The sequence below is a fragment of the Saccostrea echinata genome, unplaced genomic scaffold (assembly GCF_033153115.1).
Source record: "Saccostrea echinata isolate AGI-Se365-2 ecotype Australia unplaced genomic scaffold, CSIRO_AGI_Sech_v1 ptg000027l, whole genome shotgun sequence".
In the NCBI taxonomy this organism is placed as follows: domain Eukaryota; kingdom Metazoa; phylum Mollusca; class Bivalvia; order Ostreida; family Ostreidae; genus Saccostrea; species Saccostrea echinata.
In genome coordinates, this window is record NW_026889776.1 from 2,382,117 (window position 1) to 2,404,155 (window position 22,039).

The 22,039-nt window shown below is 34.5% G+C and overlaps 1 protein-coding gene across 1 annotated transcript in view; it reads left to right on the plus strand.

Moving 5' to 3' along the window:
- The first annotated feature begins 559 nt into the window (after positions 1–559).
- Positions 560–22,039, plus strand: part of LOC133193429 (circadian locomoter output cycles protein kaput-like) — a 34,299-nt gene continuing 12,819 nt past the window's right edge. Inside the window, exons 1-14 of the mRNA XM_061329365.1 lie at positions 560–729; positions 2,824–2,874; positions 4,255–4,308; positions 4,433–4,581; positions 8,539–8,630; positions 8,992–9,081; positions 11,988–12,099; positions 12,621–12,737; positions 13,018–13,204; positions 13,630–13,736; positions 16,226–16,373; positions 16,798–16,985; positions 18,585–18,793; positions 19,821–19,928. Coding sequence (XP_061185349.1) covers positions 680–729; positions 2,824–2,874; positions 4,255–4,308; positions 4,433–4,581; positions 8,539–8,630; positions 8,992–9,081; positions 11,988–12,099; positions 12,621–12,737; positions 13,018–13,204; positions 13,630–13,736; positions 16,226–16,373; positions 16,798–16,985; positions 18,585–18,793; positions 19,821–19,928 — 1,662 coding nt within the window. The 5' untranslated portion in view covers positions 560–679. The remainder of the gene's footprint in view (positions 730–2,823; positions 2,875–4,254; positions 4,309–4,432; positions 4,582–8,538; positions 8,631–8,991; positions 9,082–11,987; positions 12,100–12,620; positions 12,738–13,017; positions 13,205–13,629; positions 13,737–16,225; positions 16,374–16,797; positions 16,986–18,584; positions 18,794–19,820; positions 19,929–22,039) is intronic.

Here is a 22,039-nt window from a genome sequence, read left to right on the forward strand (position 1 = left end):
GGACGGATTATTTATTTCCAACATATTCGAGGACAGATTATCTATTTCCAAAATCTGCTACCCCCCCCCCCCCGGCCAAATGGTCGCCGTTCAGGTCTAAATTTGCAACCCCCTTCCTTCTCAGAATCCCTGTGTGTTTACAAGATTTTGTTTCTTGCTTTTAGTATTTTTATATACCGTAAAGGGACAATCTCTAAAACTTCACAAAAACGGGAAATGATATCAGGTATGGAAGATTGGGAATCCATGCATATTTCCTATGTTATCGTGTCTAAAAATTCTCAGAAGGAGGGGGGTTACACCAACCATTTGTCAGATGCCTGTGGAAAAAGTCAGAAAGCTCTACTCCTGGTGGTGCCTTTTCGTTAATCCCTGTAAGATTTGAACAGTTTTGCAACCACACCCTTTTTCCAGTGTTCAAAGACTGGTTTTACGAGGGACAGACTGGGTTTTAACTTTTAAGTGAGACAGATTGACATTATGTACTGAAAAGACCTGTCGGTGCGAAATACGATAACCACGATGAAAGTCGCACAACATAAAAAAAAAAATGGCGACGGATAAGTATCTGACATGAATGTGATCATGATGTCTCCCCGTGTTTTTGCAAGAAAGTTACAGAATGGATAATGATGATGCTGTATCAGTATGTTGGAACTGTTATCTTTGATTCAATGACATGAATTACGGGAAGCGGATAAAGCTCATGCTTCCAAGCAGAAGCGAAAGGTTAGAGAAAATCGTGTCACAGAATTTGACACTTTGAGAGTGATATTGTCAGTGGTACAATTTGGTAAAATGTAATCTAAAAAAAAATCACTGGTTATAATTGAGAGCATAAATCATAAATGATCTGTATGCAATTGGTTTATTGACAAGTTAAATATTTTATTATTATATAGTCATTGCAATTTAAAACAAAGCTGATTGAATAAGAATACTTACGTTTGTATACTCATATTTCATCACGAAGCAAATCATTTTATTTTCATTATTTGAAATACAATTCCCAGGATATCCATATCTCCATATAAATATAATTTGCTTAAAGAAGATGTAAAAAAAAATGATTTAAAGTGGTGGGAGTAAGTATCCATATAATGTATAGGCCTATAGTTTTATTTTTTTTATTTTCCAGATTATGACTGGCTATAAAATATTGTATAATGATTTTTCTATAAGAAAGAGATCTAACCAAAGCATCCTCATTTAGTTTTTTTTTTCAGTTTATTCCCATTGGTATAGTATTAGTTATCCAGGTCAAATCAAGTTAAATCCCTGTACACCCTTGATTGGATCTGGATAACGAATTTATTTCCTATGTACCCAAATAAATTCTTTGTAAACAAGTCCAATCAACTGTGTTTCAAGCTATTGATAAGATTTTTTTAATGTCTTACAATGCATCGTGACGTCATGTTATTTGCTTTTTATCATAGAGAAACAATGCACATGTCATCACGTTTTTTACCCCTGGCTCAAGTTGGGTGTATGGAAATTTACACCCGACTTTGTAACCAATCAAAGCTCTTGTTACAAGCTACATAAGAAATAAAGTTGAAAACAAAGGGAGTTCCACAGTTTTTGCTTCGATGCTTTATCGAGGGCCCTGTATTTCACATTAAAGAAAGGGCGTGCTTTAATAAGACCAAAGACACCCATCCCATGTTTATGTTCCTCCATATCATTGTCTGGAAAAAAGGTCCATGTAGAGCTTATATAGAGCTTATAGTAACTAGGAGATGAACCTTTAAGTTTGGTACTCATTGGAATAATAGGTCAACTCAATGCTGTATCACAAAGTGTTTTGAAAGTCTGCATGGTTATGTGAACTCCTTTATATTATGTTACCAAGCTGTCATCCATGCACATCCCATGTGAACCCCTTACTAGCTGATGTTCAATGATTTTATGGATATATATGTCAAACCATAATGACTCTATACATGTAGATACACTGCTAATAATTAAGTTCATATGTAGGTGAATGAAAATTTATGTTGTCAATGAATGCATTTTGAATTCTGGTGCATCATAGACTGTTTCTGTTTATTTTCTTGTCTCTTTAGTCAACTTGTTTACCATTACCATAAATGATAATTTATTTTAAGAAATAATTTAAACGTTCAGGTGACTTTTAAGGCATCATGTTAAAAAATGCAGAGTTTATAGCTAAAATTATTATTATTATTTTTAATTAAAAAAAAAAAACAAACTTTTTCTTCATATTACTTTAACACATTTTAATATCAACATTAATACCACCTGATGAGACATGTATGTCTTAAAAAATACAATAAGATGGGTACAAAATTGGTCCTTTTTGCACTAGTCATCAAAAAGTTGTATGGGGAAATGTGTTTTTATCAAACCTTTGTCATCATCAACTCTTCTCTCAGTGATCTAAGGTGACAGTCTACAGGTATTTACCTTTTCACTGTCAACACTTTTGGTCATAACAGTAAAGTAAGTGTGCAAGTAATTAGGAGAGTGGCATATGGTAATTTGTGGCTTAGATATTATGGGGAAATGATTCCAACTTCTTAATCTGTCTCGTACTGTCCTGTATCGTTGGGTGTCAGTTCCTAATTTTGGTGTTTAATCAGTCAATCAGTCTGAGATTTATAAAATGAAAATAATTTTTTTTTAGCTGTCTCTGAGTACATTTATCAACTAATTAATATAGAAGTGCCTAAAAATTAAATGCTGTTGTTTCTGGATCAAATTGCTAAGAATTCACAAAAATGACACTGAATACAATATCAGTATGAACTATTGATAAATTTCACAAAGTAATTTTCATTAAAGTTTCTTTGCTTGTAGTGAGCATTCCCTAGGAGATGATTTTGATGAAGATGGGAAAAGTACCAAAAGGTGTGTACATGTACTGATATTGAGTTGATATTGAAAGACGTCACTAACAGAGTTAATTGTTGTACTCTTACAATAAATGACTTTGGTGATGGCGCGGAATAACTGTCAGCTCAAAGTAATTATTGTAATAGCTGCACACACCAGTAATAAAATCTGACAGAAATGAGGATTTCATGGTCTGGGATAAACTATACGTTTCAAAGTTGATTAATGGGTATCTAAAAAAGCCATTTAAATATGATCTATAATTGTGATCATGAAGTTGAGTAGCTAAGTTTTGAAAAGATTGATATTTGAATCATGGCTGCTGATACCTTGTTTATGACTGCTTCAGACATGATAGAAGTTTCTTTTTTGTGTTTCTTGTCAAGGATGATGGTTAATGATGTCTGGAGCAGTCCATTAAATGATAATTCTGATGCTGCAACTGTTTGTTCAGTTTAGTCACAGATGACATTAAACAGAAAGATACAGTTTTATGTGAATTTGATTTTCTGTACTACAAATTATTATTATTATTTGGGGGGGGGGGGGGGCATCATATAAGACCAGGTAGTTGAGATTGATACTACATCTAGTTCTTTGCCTTTCTGTGTTTTACACAAAATTTTTAAAAATTATGATTGATAAATAATTTCATTTCTATGTAAAAAGAGTGTTAATGTCTCTTAGGCAGACTATTTAAATCTTGAAAATAACCCACACCAAATATTGATGTTTTCGATCTTAGAAATTTAGTATAAAATATATTACTATAAGATAAGTGGTTATTAAGGGTATTTATAGCATATATATATTAAATACTACAATTAACACCAGCTGTTCAGTGTTGGTTTCAGTGTCAATTTCTGATGTCACAGAACTGTGAATTAATTTATATTTATAGATTAATCTCTCTTGCTAGAACTCTCAAGCATTGAACATAGGAAAACAAGTTGATCACCTAGTGTCCATAGCTTGTTTTTTTCCCCCCAATTCTTAAAAAAAAAGTTCCCTTCTATAAATTAGCTTGAATTGGCCTGCTAACTAAGACAAAAATGATACCATTAACACAAAACTCCTATGGCCCTTATTAGTACAGAGGCAGCAAATTTTAAAAGTGTGTCAAGAGTTAGAAGAATTAGGTAGTAGAGCACTTAATTCTCATGACACCTTAGTTTCCAAGATTGTTATTTGGTATTTATAAGCAAGATAAAATGTTGGCGAATTTCGGTCATTGCTATGTATAAACTTTAATAATACTAATATATGCCATGAATGAAATTTTTTTTGAGCAGTCAGCCTTGTTTCTTTACACAAAAATAAAGTTCTAGCAAATAAAAAGTGTTTTACTGTATCTGATTATTAGTTAATTAATAATTGAATCACTTACATCTTCAGTTTTTTCTCTGAGGACAGTAAAGGAGGGGGCAGCAATAAAGACATTACTGACAGGTAGGGTGCTTAGTGTCTTGTTCATCCATAATTTTGTTCAAATGCCACCGATTGTGTCTCTTTGTTTGAATTGTCTTTGTATGTAATTGTAAAAAAGAGGCTTACACAGTGTCTTTATTTGAAGGGTGAATCGGAACCTAAGTGAGAAGAAACGTAGAGACCAGTTTAACATGCTCGTCAACGAACTTTGCTCAATGGTTTCCACATCCAGCAAAAAGATGGATAAATCCACAGTCCTCAAGTCAACCATAGCATACCTCAAAACTTACCAAGGTATAAAAACTTTGCGGAAAAAAAGCCTATACACAAAAAAAGTAGTCAAGATATTTCATGACTACCATTGCATACTTCAAACTCGTAAAGATAAGAATACTTTTGAAAAGAAAAATTAACTACCCTTAGGAATACTGAAGTACTCACACAATATGAAACCTAAAGCTCAGTTTGGTAAGAATTCTCATGTCACTAACAATGTAAACAGCTACATGTCAACCATGCAACAACACTATGGAGGAATCTCAAGTCAGCCACAGGTTACATTGTCAGGTTACATTGTCAATAAAGGCATACTCCAAAACTTACATAGGTAAAGAAATCAAATGTCAACCAAGGCAACCTCAAAATCCATCAAGATAAGAAAGAAAAATCATTCAAGCATTGAATACTACAAAACTAAAGTTTCTCAAAATCTATGAGTTGGTAATAATATCCTCAAAACTTAACAATTCTCAATTAACATCATAGCTCAATACTCTCAAGAAAAATGTTTGTCAACTGTAGCACAACTCAAAATTATTAAGAGAATTCACAAGACAGCTAAGCATACTTAAAACTGGCCAAAGTAAAGAATATGGAAGTCAACCACTGTGAAAGAGTCCACAACCAATCATAGCATACTCTAAACCTACCATGGTAAAAGCAGTGGAATAAATCAAATTCTACCAAAATATCTTAATGACAAGATAGGAGAAAAAATGACTGTATAACTGTACTACCAATCACCTCCAAACTATCCAAGACATATTACTGAGAAGCATTGTGTGTGCTAAGACTGCACTGCCTACCAGAAAACAATGATCATGTCATAAGAGTTTTGTATTAGCACCTGCTGCAGTTCTGTACACATACAATAATGAATAGACTGTCGGCATTCTTACTTCAATGTCTGTGACTTGGAGTGACAATGTTAAATAATGCAGATTACTTTTCATCTTAATTCATAGTGGATGGTCAGGTGATAAGAGTAGGATAGACTACTGTACTATAAGAACACAGGTTATTACCCAGGACCCTCTGCATTCTATTGATCTATTCTAAGTATCAGTAATCTCTTACCAATACAAACAATACAACTCATCAAGTCACAGTTTTGCCATCCTTATTCTGAACTTGTAGTGAAAAGCCCTATTGTTTTTTTGTTATTTTATTAGTATCCTCAGCACTTTTTTTTCAACACAGATTTAAAGAAAGTCTTTTAGAATATTGAATTTATATTATAACCAAAAAATAGTAAATAAAAATGTCTCACATATTTAAGGTTTTGTACATCTGGTTATGTCACTTCCGGTTTCTGAAAGTCAAAAACAGAAATTTTCAAAGGAAGCTAAAAGATTTCTTATTTCACATGCAAGTTAACTCAAACTTTAGAAATAGATTTTTTGTAAGATTTCCTATAAAAAGTGTTTCTGTGGCAGTGTTTCTGTACTATTTTGATCCTTTTTGCATTGTAAGACTCCAGACATAAAAAAGGAGGGATAAAAATTTAAATATTGAAATAAGAAAATTCTGTAGAGGATTAAATTGTGTCTAGATATTGATGAGAAGATGTTGTAGGGTAAGGTGTCAATCAAAGTAGATCTTTGAGTATTTGAAAATTCTTTAGGGGAGTTTGTAAGTTAAAATGAAATCATGCATGTCACTTTTCTAAAAGATAAACAAGCAATTCTAGTGAAATTTAAGGTACAGATTTACTTTGCAATTCTTCTGACTGATTAGTTTATGAAAATAAAATTCTGGGGAATAAGAGATTTTTAGAGACCAGTACAAAAACTCTTTTTAGTGGAACTTTTTATATTTCTCAACCAATCTTTAAAACAGTTTTTGGTTTTAGCATAAAGAATACCGTACATACTTGCCTATAAGTTGGTCTGCCTATAAGTCGGTTGTATCTTTTAAGTTTAAATTTGAGGGATTGACTTGCCAAAATACCAATCTTTATATAACTCACGTATAAGTCGGATAAAGGGTTTTGGACCAAAGTTTAACTCCCAAAAAAACGACTTGTAGGCGAGTAAATACGGTACAATAAAAATAAATAATGGTCCATGGGCACTTTTTGACCCCTGATAGGAATTTAAGAGGTCTGAATTGTCTTAAAAAAAATTCAGAAATAAACCTATAAGATGTATGTTCCTTTGTACAGCTGTTCATAGGCATAATACTCTTTAATTTTTATGCCGCCCTTCGAAGAAGGGAGGGGATATTGCTTTGCTGCTGTCTGCCAGTAGGTCAGTCTGTCGATCCACCAACAGTTTCTGTTCATTTTCTTCGCAGAGGTTGCACACACTGAAATGTGATTTATCATAAGAATATATAGGTCAAGTTCTGTTTTGGGTACAATCGAGCAATTTTTGACAGACTTATGCTCCTTGGACTTTGAAAAATTCAAATTACTTGGGGGAGGGGGGGGGGGAGACATAAGTGTTTTACAAACATTTCTTGTTAACTTTGGTATGCATATGAAAAATATGTTTGGTTTTATGAGCCTTTGAATTTGTCTGTGGGAATTTCCCAGTTAAATAGAAATACATATAAGGGATTTCAAGGGGCTAGAGTTAAAAACAGACCTCAACAGTTTTCAATTTCAAGTTCAGCATTAAGAGTAAAATTGTTAAATTTCGGTCCGTGGGGTCACTTATTAACCTTCTATTTACAATAACAATGCTTTGAACGGAATTGAATGCCCAATTTATGTATTACCATGGATGGAGACATAATATTCAGGTTGTCTTGTATTTAGCTTTTATCCAAATGAATCAGTAATCTGCAAATTTGTCTGAGGTGGGATAATTAATAATATGGGGTCACAATTTTTCCTGGGAATATGAAGAAGATTTTAAATTTTCTGAAGAAATCAGTGCTAAAGTTACTCAGGTGAGCATTGTGGGCCTCTTGTTAAACCATAATATTCATTCAGTATATAAATATACATTAAAGCAAATCCAGGAGCATGCTCTACAGCTTATCTTTTGAGCTCAATCTATGAAGTAAGCAGTCTCATATTTACATAGCTCATGTCACATCACATGTCATTATTGAAATATTTATCAAAGTGAGATATATTCATTCGTGTTTCATTTGTAAACACTCTTTGAACAATTTCTTGCTTATTGGAATCATATAGAAAAAGAGATACCTATGTTTGTAATACAATTCCATAAGAGAAGGTGTGAGTCAAACCTGTAAGGCTGTTTTAAATTCGATAATTTTTTTTTTAGCCAGATTATTAAAGTATGAAATAGTGGGAGGCATATGTCAGTAGATAAAGAGTTTGAAACCTGGTTGTGTGTACTGTCTGATAAAAATACAAAAAAAAAAAAAATAAAAGATATTGTTGCAATGATAAATCACTGTTGTTTTTCATTCATGTTAAATAGTCAAATTTGATTGGTTTTAAAACATTTGTTATAAAGTACTGTTACTATGTATAAATCACGCCCTCCAGGTAACATTACATTGAAATGGTTGAAAATACTTACGATGGATAACAGTATAAAAATTTTTAACTGCTCAGAATGAGCAGAATACGATTCACCATGACATTTTCCTGTAAATGAATTCTAAATACATTTAGCATAACCAAAAATTATAGCATAATATTTTAGGGTAACGTGAAGTTGTAATCCCTTGAAAACCATTGTTGACAGTGGCTTCATCTCAGTCAACAATTGCTTTTGCAGGATAAAACTTTTACATTACCCTTAAAAAAGGTAATACTTTTATAATGACATGCACTTTTCGAATTTTGAACAAGTTTTGGATACAATAATATCCAAAAATTGAACCATGCTGCAACAAAGAGTGAGGGGTGAAGGCAGCCGGCCCCCCATCTCACACACACATGCCCCCCTTATACCACATGCCTGTGTGCAATTCTATAATATTTTATAATATTATATCAATATATATTCATGTATTTAGATTTAAAGACACACAATAATTTTTATTTAGAGACAGCAGTACAGGCACAGGCCCATGAAATCAAGGAGGACTGGAAGCCATCCTTTCTTTCTAATGATGAGTTCATGCATCTCATGCTAGAGGTATGCTTTTCATGTATCTTTGTACCAACTTTTATTATGTAACTATAATGATACATCATTTGCCAGAGGAAAGTTTTTTTTGTGTATCCTGGTAGCCCTCTTCCTTTTCAGTGATACTCCATGCATCACATGCTAAATGTAAGCCAATGAGTATCATTTCACCACCCTTTTTAATGGCGATCTTTTTCATGCAAGTGTTTATTTGAGAGTATTGCATTCAAGGATCTACATACTTGTGAAAAAGTACTAACAGTTATAGTTCATTGTGGATGTAATGTGTTAAACTACATGTAGCATTTGTGTGATGTACATGAAGATAGAAACAAAATGTGTTAAACTGATATTCTTGATTCCTTTTCAGGCATTGGACAGTTTTTTACTGGTTTTTACTCAACAAGGCAATATACTGTATGTATCAGAGAGTGTTACATCCCTGCTGGGACACCTACCAGTAAGTACTGATGGACTCTGTCGTAGTGTGAGAATCACCAGTAAGTACTGATGGATTCTGTGTCGTAGTGTGAGAATCACCAGTAAGTACTGATGGATTCTGTGTCGTAGTGTGAGAATCACCAGTAAGTACTGATGTATGCTGTGTCGTAGTGGGAGAATCACCAGTAAGTACTGATGGACTCTGTCGTGGTGTGAGAATCACCAGTAAGTACTGATGTATGCTGTGTCGTAGTGGGAGAATCACCAGTAAGTACTGATGGACTCTGTCGTAGTGTGAGAATCACCAGTAAGTACTGATGTATGCTGTGTCGTAGTGTGAGAATCACCAGTAAGTACTGATGGACTCTGTCGTAGTGTGAGAATCACCAGTAAGTACTGATGGACTCTGTCGTAGTGTGAGAATCACCAGTAAGTACTGATGGACTCTGTCGTAGTGTGAGAATCACCAGTAAGTACTGATGGATTCTGTGTCGTAGTGGGAGAATCACCAGTAAGTACTGATGGACTCTGTGTCGTAGTGGGAGAATCACCAGTAAGTACTGATGTATGCTGTGTCGTAGTGGGAGAATCACCAGTAAGTACTGATGTATGCTGTGTCGTTGTGGGAGAATCAGGAACATTCAGCTTTTTACAGTATTCATTGATGATGTAGAAATCTTAAAATCTCTCCTTTTTTTAGGTGACCTGAGTTGCATTCAGAAAAATGCAAAAAAGGTTTTTTGGAAGGGGGGGGGGGTAGTTCTGTAAACTCTCTAAATTAACATTGTTAGATATACTCACTTTAGTTTATTGATGCAAGGCTAAAGTGTTTTATATTTATGAAGTGCTAAGCTGGTGACAACAAATGAGAGGTGGTGAAATGTATTAGAGGTTTTAAGCTCACCTGAGCCAGAGGCTCAAGTGAGCTTTTCTCATCAAAATTTGTTTGTTGTTTATCATTGTCATTATTGTCATAAGCTTTTCACAATTTCATCCTCTTCTTCAGAACCACTCACAATTTCATCTTCTTCTCCAGAACTACTGGGCCAATTTCAACCAAATTTGGCACAGAGCATCATTGCAGTAAAGGGCCATTGTTCATTGTATTGATATTGAAGCATCCCAATATTGTGTGGTTTTAGTTTTGATTAAATCATAGCTCTCCTAGGGCCAGATTTGTTTCATATATTAAGTCAACATTTTTATGAAATTATAAAGGGAAATTTAAAAAAAAAATCAGCTGAGAAAGAACAGCAGGGCCAAAATAACTATAGTGAGCTTATGCTATACCCAAAGCGTCGGTATGCATGGATGATGCATCTAGGGATGGACGCTAACCACACCTACTTGGGATGCTGGATCTGACCTAGATTTTCAAGATGAGTTACCAGGTTAAATTTTTGGAGCAGATCCATTCCCAAGTAACTATAAACCCTATCTGGACCAAACTTGCATGGATGATGCATCTAGCGATGGACACTACCACACTTGCTTGGAATGCTGGATCTGACCTAGATTTTCCAGATGAGTGAACAGGTTAAAGTTTTTAGAGCAGGTCCATTCCTAAGTAACTAAAAGCCTTAATTAGTCCAAACTTGCATGGATGATGCATCTAGGGATGGACACTACACTACCTTCAGATGCTGGATCTGACCTAGATTTTCCAGATTAGTGACCAGGTTGAAGTTTTTGAAGCAGGTCCGTTCCCGGGTAACTAATAAGCCCTATCTGGACCAAACTTGCATGGATGATGCATCTAGGGATGGACACTACCACACTTGCTTGGAATGCTGGATCTGACCTAGATTTTTCAGATGAGTGAACAGGTTAAAGTTTTTAGAGCAGGTCCATTCCTAAGTAACTAAAAGCCTTAATTAGTCCAAACTTGCATGGATGATGCATCTAGGGATGGACACTACACTACCTTCAGATGCTGGATCTGACCTAGATTTTCCAGATGAGTGACCAGGTTGAAGTTTTTGAAGCAGGTCCGTTCCCAGGTAACTAATAAGCCCTATCTGGACCAAACTTGCATGTTTGATGCATCCAGGGATGGACACTACCAAACTTGCTTTGAATGCTGGATCTGAGCTAGGTTTTCCAGTTGAGTGACTAGGTTAAAGTTTTTGAAGCAGGTCCGTTCCCAGGTAAGTAATAAGCCCTATCTGGACCAAACTTGCATGTTTGATGCATCCAGGGATGGACACTACCAAACTTGCTTTCGAATGCTGGATCTGAGCTAGATTTTCCACATGAGTGACCTGGTTAAGATTTTGGAGCAAGTCCATTCCCAAGTAATTATAAGCCCTACCTGGACCAAACTTTCACGGATGATGCATCTAGGGATGTACAATAACCAACCTACTTTGGATGCTGGATCTGACCTAGATTGTCGACATAGTGAATTTTAACCATTTGTATTTTAACCAAATTAGCATGAATGATGTATCCAGGGATGAACACTTTCAGACTTGCTTTGGATTCTGAATCCGACCTACATTTTCCAAATGAGTGACCAAGGGTAATTTTTTTGGAGTAGCTGTATAATATTATGGCCTGTTTTGATTTAACTTGCATATATGGTGCATCTAAGGATGAAAACTTCCAGACTTGCTTTGGATGTTGGAACTGACCAAAATTTCCTTGATTAGTATACAAGTTAAAAGTTTGTTTGAGCAGGTCTATTTCCAAGTAACTATAAGTCCTACTTAAACCAAATTTGCATAGATATTGATCTTTGGATGTACACTAACTAGAAAAAAAACATGATGTGAAATTTGCCTTACTTATAGATAACATTCGAAGAAGTGAGCTTCGTAATCTTTGATTACCTTTGTTTTTACTTGAGAGAAAAAAAACCCAATTTTTTTTTCTTTTTAAAGCTTACAATTCAAAGATATTCTGTATGATTATTTACTTTGACAGGCAGACCTCACTAATCAATCTGTATACAGCTTTATACATGAGAATGAAAAGCAAAACCTCTATAACATCCTGTTCCACTACAGCATGCTTTCTCCAGAGGAACGTGCCAAAGGTAGGAATTTGCTGCCAAGAAATTCATGTATGTTTTTGTTATGCAGTAGTAACCCCCACCCCCCCCCCCCCCCCCCCCCCCCCCCCCCCCCCCCCGTGAAAGATGAATTGAATATAGATAATTTTATATAAATGATTTGTTTGATATGTTCATATATTATTATATTAAAATTTAATGAGTCTTTCACGGAATCTTTATTTCCTATTGTGCACTTCCTATTTTTCCTTTTGATCAGACAGATTTTTGGGTTTTCCCACAGCAAAACATGGACACTGCCATTCTTTCTCATAGCAAAAAAAAAGGACTTTGCCATTAAAATCATATGAATGTAGGGATTTCATTTTTTGAGCTCAGTGCTCACGGGTCCTCTAACTCCTTTTTTTGTAATTTCTGGTAAATGTTGCCAAAATATCTGGTAGTTGATTAATGTGAGAATTGTTTTTAAAAAATAAAAAACCAAAATATAAGAGAATGACAGAAACACTCAGATATACATGTAAATTGTTTGGTTTTTTTTTCAGAGAAGGATCAGCTGTGTTATAGTTGTCACTTCAGGAGGGAATCCTTGCCCCCCAGTAACAGTCCCCTGTATGAAGTGGTTAGTCTGTCAGGGTTCCAGCACTGGAGCAGGGATAAATGTAGGTCATCACATTAATTTACACAAAAATAGTGCATCATCAGTCACTCAAATTTATACTGTTCAAATTTTTTAGTCTAGTTATTAGAATGAATTCTGTAGGAAAAGTAGTTCTATCTAGAGGCATCTTGTCAATGTCCAGGCTCCTCTACACAAAGGAATACGTGTATAGGGAAAGGATATAACAAAACCTTGACATTGTGAAGTGGTTAATAGAAAATTCATATGCACATGTACATGTATTGCATATTTTCTCCCAACATTTTTGTGTATTTGTCCAGTGAGCAGTGTGGAGGAGGAGTGTTCCCAGTACGGACAGACTGGACCAAAAGAAAACAGCTGTTTCTGTTGTACAGTGAGACTACACAACTCTCAGTTTATACGGGAAATGTCTCTAGTGGACGAATCTAAAACAGAATTCACATCACGACACAGCTTAGAATGGAAGTTTTTATTTCTGGATCACAGGTATTTATACACAACCAGAGAAGAAGAATTTTATGTATTACCATTTAAAAATTTAAACCTTTGAGATGTGTCAAAGATTGTTTGTTACTTAGCTATGTATAATCCTATTCAAAGTTTTCAATCTTAAGTTCTGAAAATAATGATGTGTAAGATTTCACCAAACGCATTTTTAAAAATTTTATGGCAAAGATGAAAAGTCATGAACAGGAATTGGAGTTGTAAGGGTCTGCTTTCTGCAGTGTGTTGTGATGTGGCCTTCATATTTGTTGAAGGTCAAAAGGTCATGTAAGGTTAATGTCATATTTAGAGGTGAAAATGAATTCTCCAGTGCTTTGTCAGTACTACAGACAAATCATACATTGAAGAAAATCAGGCAAAAGCATGATTTGGTTCTGATATATATATATGTATTTTTTGCTTTTCAGGGCCTCTCCAATAATTGGATATCTACCATTTGAAGTTTTAGGGACTTCTGGATATGATTATTATCATCCTGATGACCTTGAACAGATAGCTAAATCACATGAGCAGTGTAAGTTTTCAGTGTACATGTTACATTAATGGATGATAGTTTTTTTTTAACCCCAGGCACAAAGAATCCCATTATATTATTTACTGAAGATATTTCATGTTTCAAAAAGAAAAATGTAAAAAAAAAAAGTGTCATGGAAATTTTACAGGAGTTTTAAGTTTACTTGAGGAGACATTGATTTGAAAACTTTTTTATAGGTCAGTATACTACATGTATGTAATTTTTGACTTTCCATGAGGTCTAATTGTTACTATATGGACCTGATAAGGTAATAGTTGATGGAGGCTGAATAAACCTAACCTCCATAAAATTAATACAGTAAAATTTGGATATAGCAATGTCCTGGGGACCTGTGAATTTACTTCACTATATGCGTAATTCGTTATGTCCATGATGAATTCATTAAAGTGTTTGCAGTGAATTCATAATGTAGGTTTTCCTTAAAGTATGACTACAAATTTTGTTAAAGAAGCACTAAATACAAGACATACCCTGAATAACTTTAAGTTTTCTGTTGAATTGAATTTCATATAAAAATACTTAACAGAAAAATAAATTCAGTTCAATATTTTATGAATTTTGAGATCTTTAAAACTTTGTTATAAAAGATGTAAATGTTGTTATTTTTAACCTCAGTGGGACAACTAATCACTTCATATATATCTGTAAATTTGTCTTATTAGAGTCCATTAAAACCATAAAATTTTACAAAGAAATATTTAGGATTCTGCCAGAGATCCCCAAAAACTGCTTTATCTGTGAATTTGTTACATCCATGTCATTCTATGAGTTTTACTGTTTTGATGTTAACTTGCACTTGGAGGTACACCTCAAACAAGATTGTTCGGACTAATCAGCATCAAAATTCCTGACATTTAATAATATATAATTACAGACCTGACCTACTGAATTGTGTACTTCAATTGACTACCCTGGGGTAATGTTATATATATATATGTCTTAATTAAGTTAATGAGCAGTCTGATCCTGACTGACTTTGTGGTGTACCACTGTCTGATTTATATGTATTTTATGTACCTTGAACTACCAACCACTCATAAAAACAGTGGTAGGATACTCTGTGTGGTTATGTTAAACATAACCTAGATAAGTTTATAGATTATAAATCAGTTAAGGTAAGGAGCAGCTATTGTTCTGAATTTGATGTATTTATCGATTATCAGGGATATAGACATTAGATGTGAAGTCTTCACTTACAATCATGATTTGACAGGAGCCCATTATGCATAAATAATCCTACGTTTCCAACTGTCGTTGATTCCCTGGTGTTCCCAACAAACTAGACAGTTATTCCTTATATTTACATTTATATATGAAGTAAAATTGTAAATATAAATTTTACTTGACTTGCATGTTAGGCTCCTGACATTTCACTTCGTGAAATTTACATTCAGGTGTAATTACCAAAAAATCAACTCACCTAAATTTCAAAGAGTTATCACAGAGAAAACAACAATTAGAAATGTAAATATTACGTTTAACACTAACTGATATTTCAGTAGTTCAGCATATTAAACTGTCTGTTGGAATTTACTGTTTTTAATATCATTATGTAAGTGATACATCATGTTTCAACAAGAGCTGATTTATCAATAGGTATGATATTTTGTCTTTTGACAGTTATTAGCTCACCTGAGCTGAAGACTCATTACATATGAGCTTTTCTGATCATATTTTGTCTGGTGTCCATTTGTCTGTCTGTATGTAAATATTTCACATTTTCGATTTCTCAAGAACCACTCGGTCAATTTCAACTAAACTTACTACAAAGTATCCTTGGGTAAAGGGATTCAAGTTTGTTCTAATGTAGAGTCTTGCCCTCTTCCAAGGGGAGATAATTAAGAATGAGTGAAAATTTAATATCATCTTTTAAAAATCTTCTCAAGCATCACTGGGTCAGAAATGATGAAACTAATGTAGAAGCATTTTCAGGTAGTGTAGATTCAAGTTTGTTCAAATCATGTCCCCAAAGGGTAGGTTGGGGCCACAATAGGCAATCAAAGTTTTACATACTAATATATAAGAAAGAATATTTAAAAATCTTCCGGGAACCAATTGGCCAAAAGAGTTGAAACTTATGTGAAAGCTTCTTTACGTAGTGGATACAAATTTGTTCAAATCATGACCCCAGGAGGGTAGTATGGGGCCCAAAGGGGCGATCAACGTTTAACATACATAGGAATATATAAAAAAAAAAACTTTACATAAGCATGAATAGTCATATTGAATTCTGGAAGCATCCACAGGTACTGTAGATTCATTTTTTTTTTCAAATTATGACTCCTGGGGGTAGAGTAGGACCACAATAGGTGATCAAAGTTTTACATAGAAGTATACATGTATAGGGAAAAAATCTACTGATGAAGAAAAATAGGGCCATTGGGACTCAGGTGAGTATTGTGGCCCTTTACGCAACTGATACATGATGTATCAATAGTAAGTGATGTATTTATATTGTGTTTTAATAGTAATGCAGACTGGGGAGGGATCGTCAACCCACTATCGTTTTCTGACAAAGGGGCAACAGTGGATCTGGATAAAAACAAGATATTACATAACATATCATCAGTGGAATTCCAAGCCAGAGTTTATTGTCTGCACTAATGTAGTTGTAAGGTAAGGAACCCAAAATAACTCTTAAGTAATAAATCTGGAATCAGTTTTTTTTTCTCTTGATGTAATACAATGTATTATAATCTGATTGTGCAAGTGTCAGCCTTGCAAACCTGAAGAAGGTTTCACTTAGCTAAAGCAATGTCAATTTTTAAAGTATATTCAAAGCTTTAGACACCAGAATCAAAATGATATGTCTGTGAACAAGATTCAAAATATATGAGAACTAGGAGATATGAATCACTTAATCTTGTTTTTTGATTAATGAAATACATGTATTTTAAAGATAAAGATTTCAAGCTTAAAAAAATTAATGCTAAGCTCATATATGTTCCACTATTTAATACTCACAAAATATATGTAAACTTTTTGAAGGTCATTTATCTTCAGAAACATGGTTTTATTGATTACCAATTTTGTATTTTAGCTATGCTGATGTCAGGGAACAGGTACTCAAGGATTTGGGTATTGATTCTAAGTCAGACAACTTGGAGTCTTCCTTCCAAGTCCAGCGAAGTCCCTCCGTATGTTCTGTGACCTCAGGAGGAAGGTCACGGTCCAACTGGTCCTCTTCACACTCTATTGATTCTGCCAGCACTGATCAACATGTCAGTGGTAAGTGCATACTTAAGATTTACAAAGGAATTTTTCATACTTTTATCTAGGTCACTCTGACCCAATTTCAAGTAAATATGGAACTACAGGTAACTCTCGATACCTCGAAGTCCGCGGGACCGAGGAAAAATTCGAGAGATCAAGAGTTCGAGTTTTCAAGAGTCCGGAATTTTCCGGGTTTGTTGACAGGTTTTAAAATTAGTCTAACCAGATGTAATGATTTTCATGCAGTGCTAACCATGCTAACCTTTTACACGTGGTTTTTATAAAACAACGATATTTTTTAGATGAATATTTCATTAAACTGAGTAACGCAAAAAATGTATATCGTCATTTCATGTATATTTATTTATTCTTTGTAATACGGACATCATACTAGATCTATGCATTCGTTACTTGAAAATAACGTTTTACAGCGTCGTACATATGCATTGACTATTCCAAGCATGATAATTGAACGCAGTTCTGTAAGTATTTGTCCAATAATAGTCGTCATATTGACATTGAGGCTGTTTCTGCTTTTTCATATTTCGTTTAACTTTGACACAGACTCAAAATAAAAATAAAATTAGTGTTTCGTCTTTTAATCATTTACTACATTTCACTGACACTGCGTCTCTGAATTACCGTACGTAAGACAGTCGATGATAATTATTTTAATAGCATATAGGCAAAATATGATTAATTATAAATCAATTATCACCTTGCAGCATAAGTGTCACCTGAATAAACATCCCGTTCCCCAAGACCCGCGTCTTCTGCCTAGGACGATTTAAATGTCCAGGTAAAGGTGTTAATTACACATAGCCACTTCGATGTAAAATTCTAATAGAATATGCATAGCGGGACTGCATTTTGACTTCGAGGGATCAAGGGTTTCGAGAGATCAAGAGTTCGAGAAATCAAGAGTAAATTTGCTTAGTTATATAGGGGAAAAATTCGGGACCGGAGACTCACTTCGAGCGATCAAGAACTTCGAGAGATCAAAGTTCGAGCCATCAAGAGTTACCTGTATATGGTTTACTGAGCCTTTGTGATTACGACTGTACTACACTGTACATCTGAATTTAAATAAAAGGTTAATAGAATGTAAGTTATTGCATCTTGATACAAAACCTATGTTGTTAAAAGAAAACATGATGAACTTGTGGTTATTTCTTGGTATGAATAACTGTTATACAATAAAATAAAGGCTGATTATTTCATCACAAAGGAAACCGTGAATGTGCATCTTATGGACTAGAAACCAAAAACGCTGGTAAAAATTTAATCAAACTCCTGTTGTAGAAGCCTCTAGATCAATTGGTCGTCTTTTGTTTGTGTCATTGGACTGTGTCTTCTAGTAACTTTAATTGTGTTATTATTCAATTTTACTTGTTTCATCCCCTGTATTACTCAAGTTTACCACAGTAGAATAGTTCTACAGACTAGTAAGGGAAAACAATTTTATCACTGTTCAGTATATTTTATTGTTATTACCCCCTTCTTTCTGGCACTTTGTAATTTGTTCCCAAGTGCCCTAGACATTAGCTGGGATAAATATGGTATAATGTAACTGTGTTATCTTTTTTGACTAGATTTTCATATGGTATTTTACAGGAAATCAGATGTCTGATAAAGAAAGTGTGGAAGAACTGCCCTCTCACATCACAAAAGATTCTTCTTTGTCACAACACAAGCATATCCAGCTTCTGCTTCAACAGAGATACCTCAACCAGGCTACTGCTAATGACCCCAAACAGCTACAGAGATACACAGAACCAGCTGCTGCAGCCCAGAATATGTTACATGTCAACCCAGATAGACTGGTAGGAATCCATTTCAAAAATCTATGGGTCTCTACCATAGTTGTAAAGACCAATCCTCTGTAATTTGATGGGATTTGTCTAATTTTACCCTTTCATCCTGCTATTCATATCAAGAAAGCTAAATTCCAATGAAATTTTGGTAGCAAAAGAGCAGAGGATGTCGATTAGTATATATTGTAGGTTTGTCCCTTGATTGAAATAGCAGGGGATATTAAACAAGTAGAAAGGGTCTGGGATTCCTCCTCTAAGAGGGGGTTGAGAGGAAATACATGTACCATAATAACCATAGGCTTATGTCATTATAGGTGGGGAAATTCCCTTTCCCCCAGGTCTTAGGGACAACCCTGTACTGTGATGTTAGAAAAGACTGCTGTAATTGTCAATTACCTTCATCTGAAGTTACCTTTCTAAAATAGCACATGAGTAATGGATGTGTTTGTTTAAGTTATGGAGCAAGAATATGTAAATAGTATAGATCCATGTATCAAAGAGGGCAATTAGAACATTTTCATGATTGAACTACAGCATGTGTCAAAAGTTAATCATGAGGAGGAATAAATTTAAGATAGTCACTTTGTTGTAGACTTCTTCATATAGAACCTTGCTTATTTTGACTACTCACCAAAAAAGTTTGGCAATGGGTGGAAAGAAAATTTGCAACTAATTTTCCAAAGCCAAACTGCACTTCAGTGACTGATGAGCAAGTTTAGCATGCTCCCAGCTTCAAAAGTGAAGTACAGTGCTTACACTGTACATAATTATTTTGTGTATCTATGGATGCTTTTGTCTATGTAGTATTTAAATTGTTTTGATTGTGCACCTAAAAAGATGGGAGGGCATGGCCAGAGGTTATTATCACATTACGACAACTTAAGTTATTGCAATATTTTTTTAAAAATGGGCATTCCCAATATTGGAAATATTGCATAAACAGTTCTTTTAAAATCAAGAGGGAAGAAGTTTTATTGTTTTCAAGATTTTAGAAGTTAAATTTTGGGAAATTAATGAAAGTTTACTTTATTTACAGGCAATGGTATCAAACAGAAATGGAGCAGACAGTGTTTCCTCAACTTCGCACATTCCCACAATGCATCACAGTTCACAACTTCCTGTTATTGATGGTCAAAAATCTCCAGTATGTTACCTACGAAATGATCTTTTCACCTTGATAATAATTTACAAGGACATACTTGTACATTTTCCGCCCTATAAGTGAATTATGTCATTTTTTAAAGTGAATATTATATAAATTTGTTGAGGATTAAACTTCCGAAAGAAAAGGCTATTAAGGTTCACACTAAAAAGAAAGGTTGTTAATAATCAGAAGATAAATGGCTCTCAGTCAAGGTTGTCTATGTGATCCTGTTAGGATTTGCATTTTTATTAGCTCTTCTGAGCCAAAGGCTCAAAGAGCTAATGCTATGGCCATTTGTGCGGTGTGCGTAAACTTTTTAGAATATGGGCCATAACTCAAGAACCCCTTGGCCAATTATTGTCAAATTTGTCACAGGGTATCCTTGGCCCAAGGGCTCCCTTTTTTACTAAAACTGGGGTTGTGACCCTTTAACAAGGGGAGATAATTAGGAAAATAGAAAAAAAAGTACTGGTTGCTAAAAAATCTTCTTCTCAAGAACCACTGGGCAGATTATCACCAAACTTACACAAAAGGATGAGGATATGTTGTAGATTAAAATTTGCACGGGGATTTACCCTGGGGCAAAGGGCGTGGTCTCAAGGTCACTTCAAAGTTGACCAAAAATTACATTTTATTAAAATGTTGATATTTTGCTTACTATAAGGACTAGGATCATCAAATCTTGTCAGTTGGTGCATCTAAGGACCTCATATCATGTTGACTCAAAAGTAGGTCACGGTGACCTACTTTTTAAATTTTGCGACCATTCTTTTTCAAACTGATTTAGAGGCATATTTTGAACAATTTAAGGCCTATGATCATCAAACTTTGTCAGTTGATGCATCTTGGTTCCTCAAAGTACGTCAACTAAAAAGTAGGTCACCTTGACCTACTTTTTGAATTTTATGGCTAATCTTTTTTAAAACACTTAAGGTCATTAATTTGAATACGGGGAGGCTTAGAATCATTAAATCTTGTAAGATGATGCATCTTGGGGCCATAAAACATATTTATTAAAAAGTAGGTCACAGTGACCTACTTTTTGAACTTTGCAGGCATTCGATTTCAAAGTGTTTTAGAGGCATAATTTGGACATTTTAAGTCCTATGATCATAAAACTTTGTAACTTGATGCATCTTGGGTCCTCAAAAAAGGTCAACTGAAAAGTAGGTCACCGTGACCTACTTTTCAATTTATATGACTATAATTAAATATTTCGGATACTAATTGGCTTAGAATCATCAAACTTTGTCAGTTGATGCGTCATGGGTCTTCGGAGTAGGTCGACTAAAAAAGTAGGTCCCCGTGACCTACTTTCGGAAAATTTATGGCTTTAATAAAATATTTTCGGGTACTAATTGGCTTAGAATCATAAAACTTTGTCAGTTTATGCGTCATGGGTCCTCGGAGTACAGCAACTGAAAAGTAGGTCACCGTGACCTACTTTTGAAAATTTATGGCTTTAATCAAATATTTCAGGTACTAATTGGCTTAGAATCATTAAACTTTGTCAGTTGATGCGTCTTGGGTCCTCGGAGTACAACAACTGAAAAGTAGGTCATGGTGACCTTCTTTTGAAATTTTATGGCTGTATTTAATATTTTCAGGAATTATTTGGCTTAGAATCGTCAAAATTTGTCAGTTGATGCATCTTTGGTCCTCGGAGTAGGTTGACTGAAAAGTAGGTCACTGTGACCTACTTTTGAAAATTTATGGCTTTAATTAAATATTACAGGTACTATTTGGCTTAGAATCATCAAACTTTGTCAGTTGATGCATCTTGGGTCCTTGGAGTAAAACAATTGAAAAGTAGGTCACTTTGACCTACTTATAAAATTTTATGATTATAATTTTAAAAAACATTTTAGGTATTAATTGGCTTAGAATCATCAAATTTAGTTGATGGGTCCTCAGAGAATGACAAGTGATAAGTAGGTCACCATGACCAACTCTCAGGTACTAATTGGCATAGAATCATCTTGGGTTCTCAGAGTGTGAATTGGAATTTCAAGGGTTTATGTAAATATACAGGATACTTCGAGGCTTCAAATAGAAGTGATAGGTTGTACAGTTTATCAGAAGAGCGATTCAAGGCCCATGGGCCTCTTGTT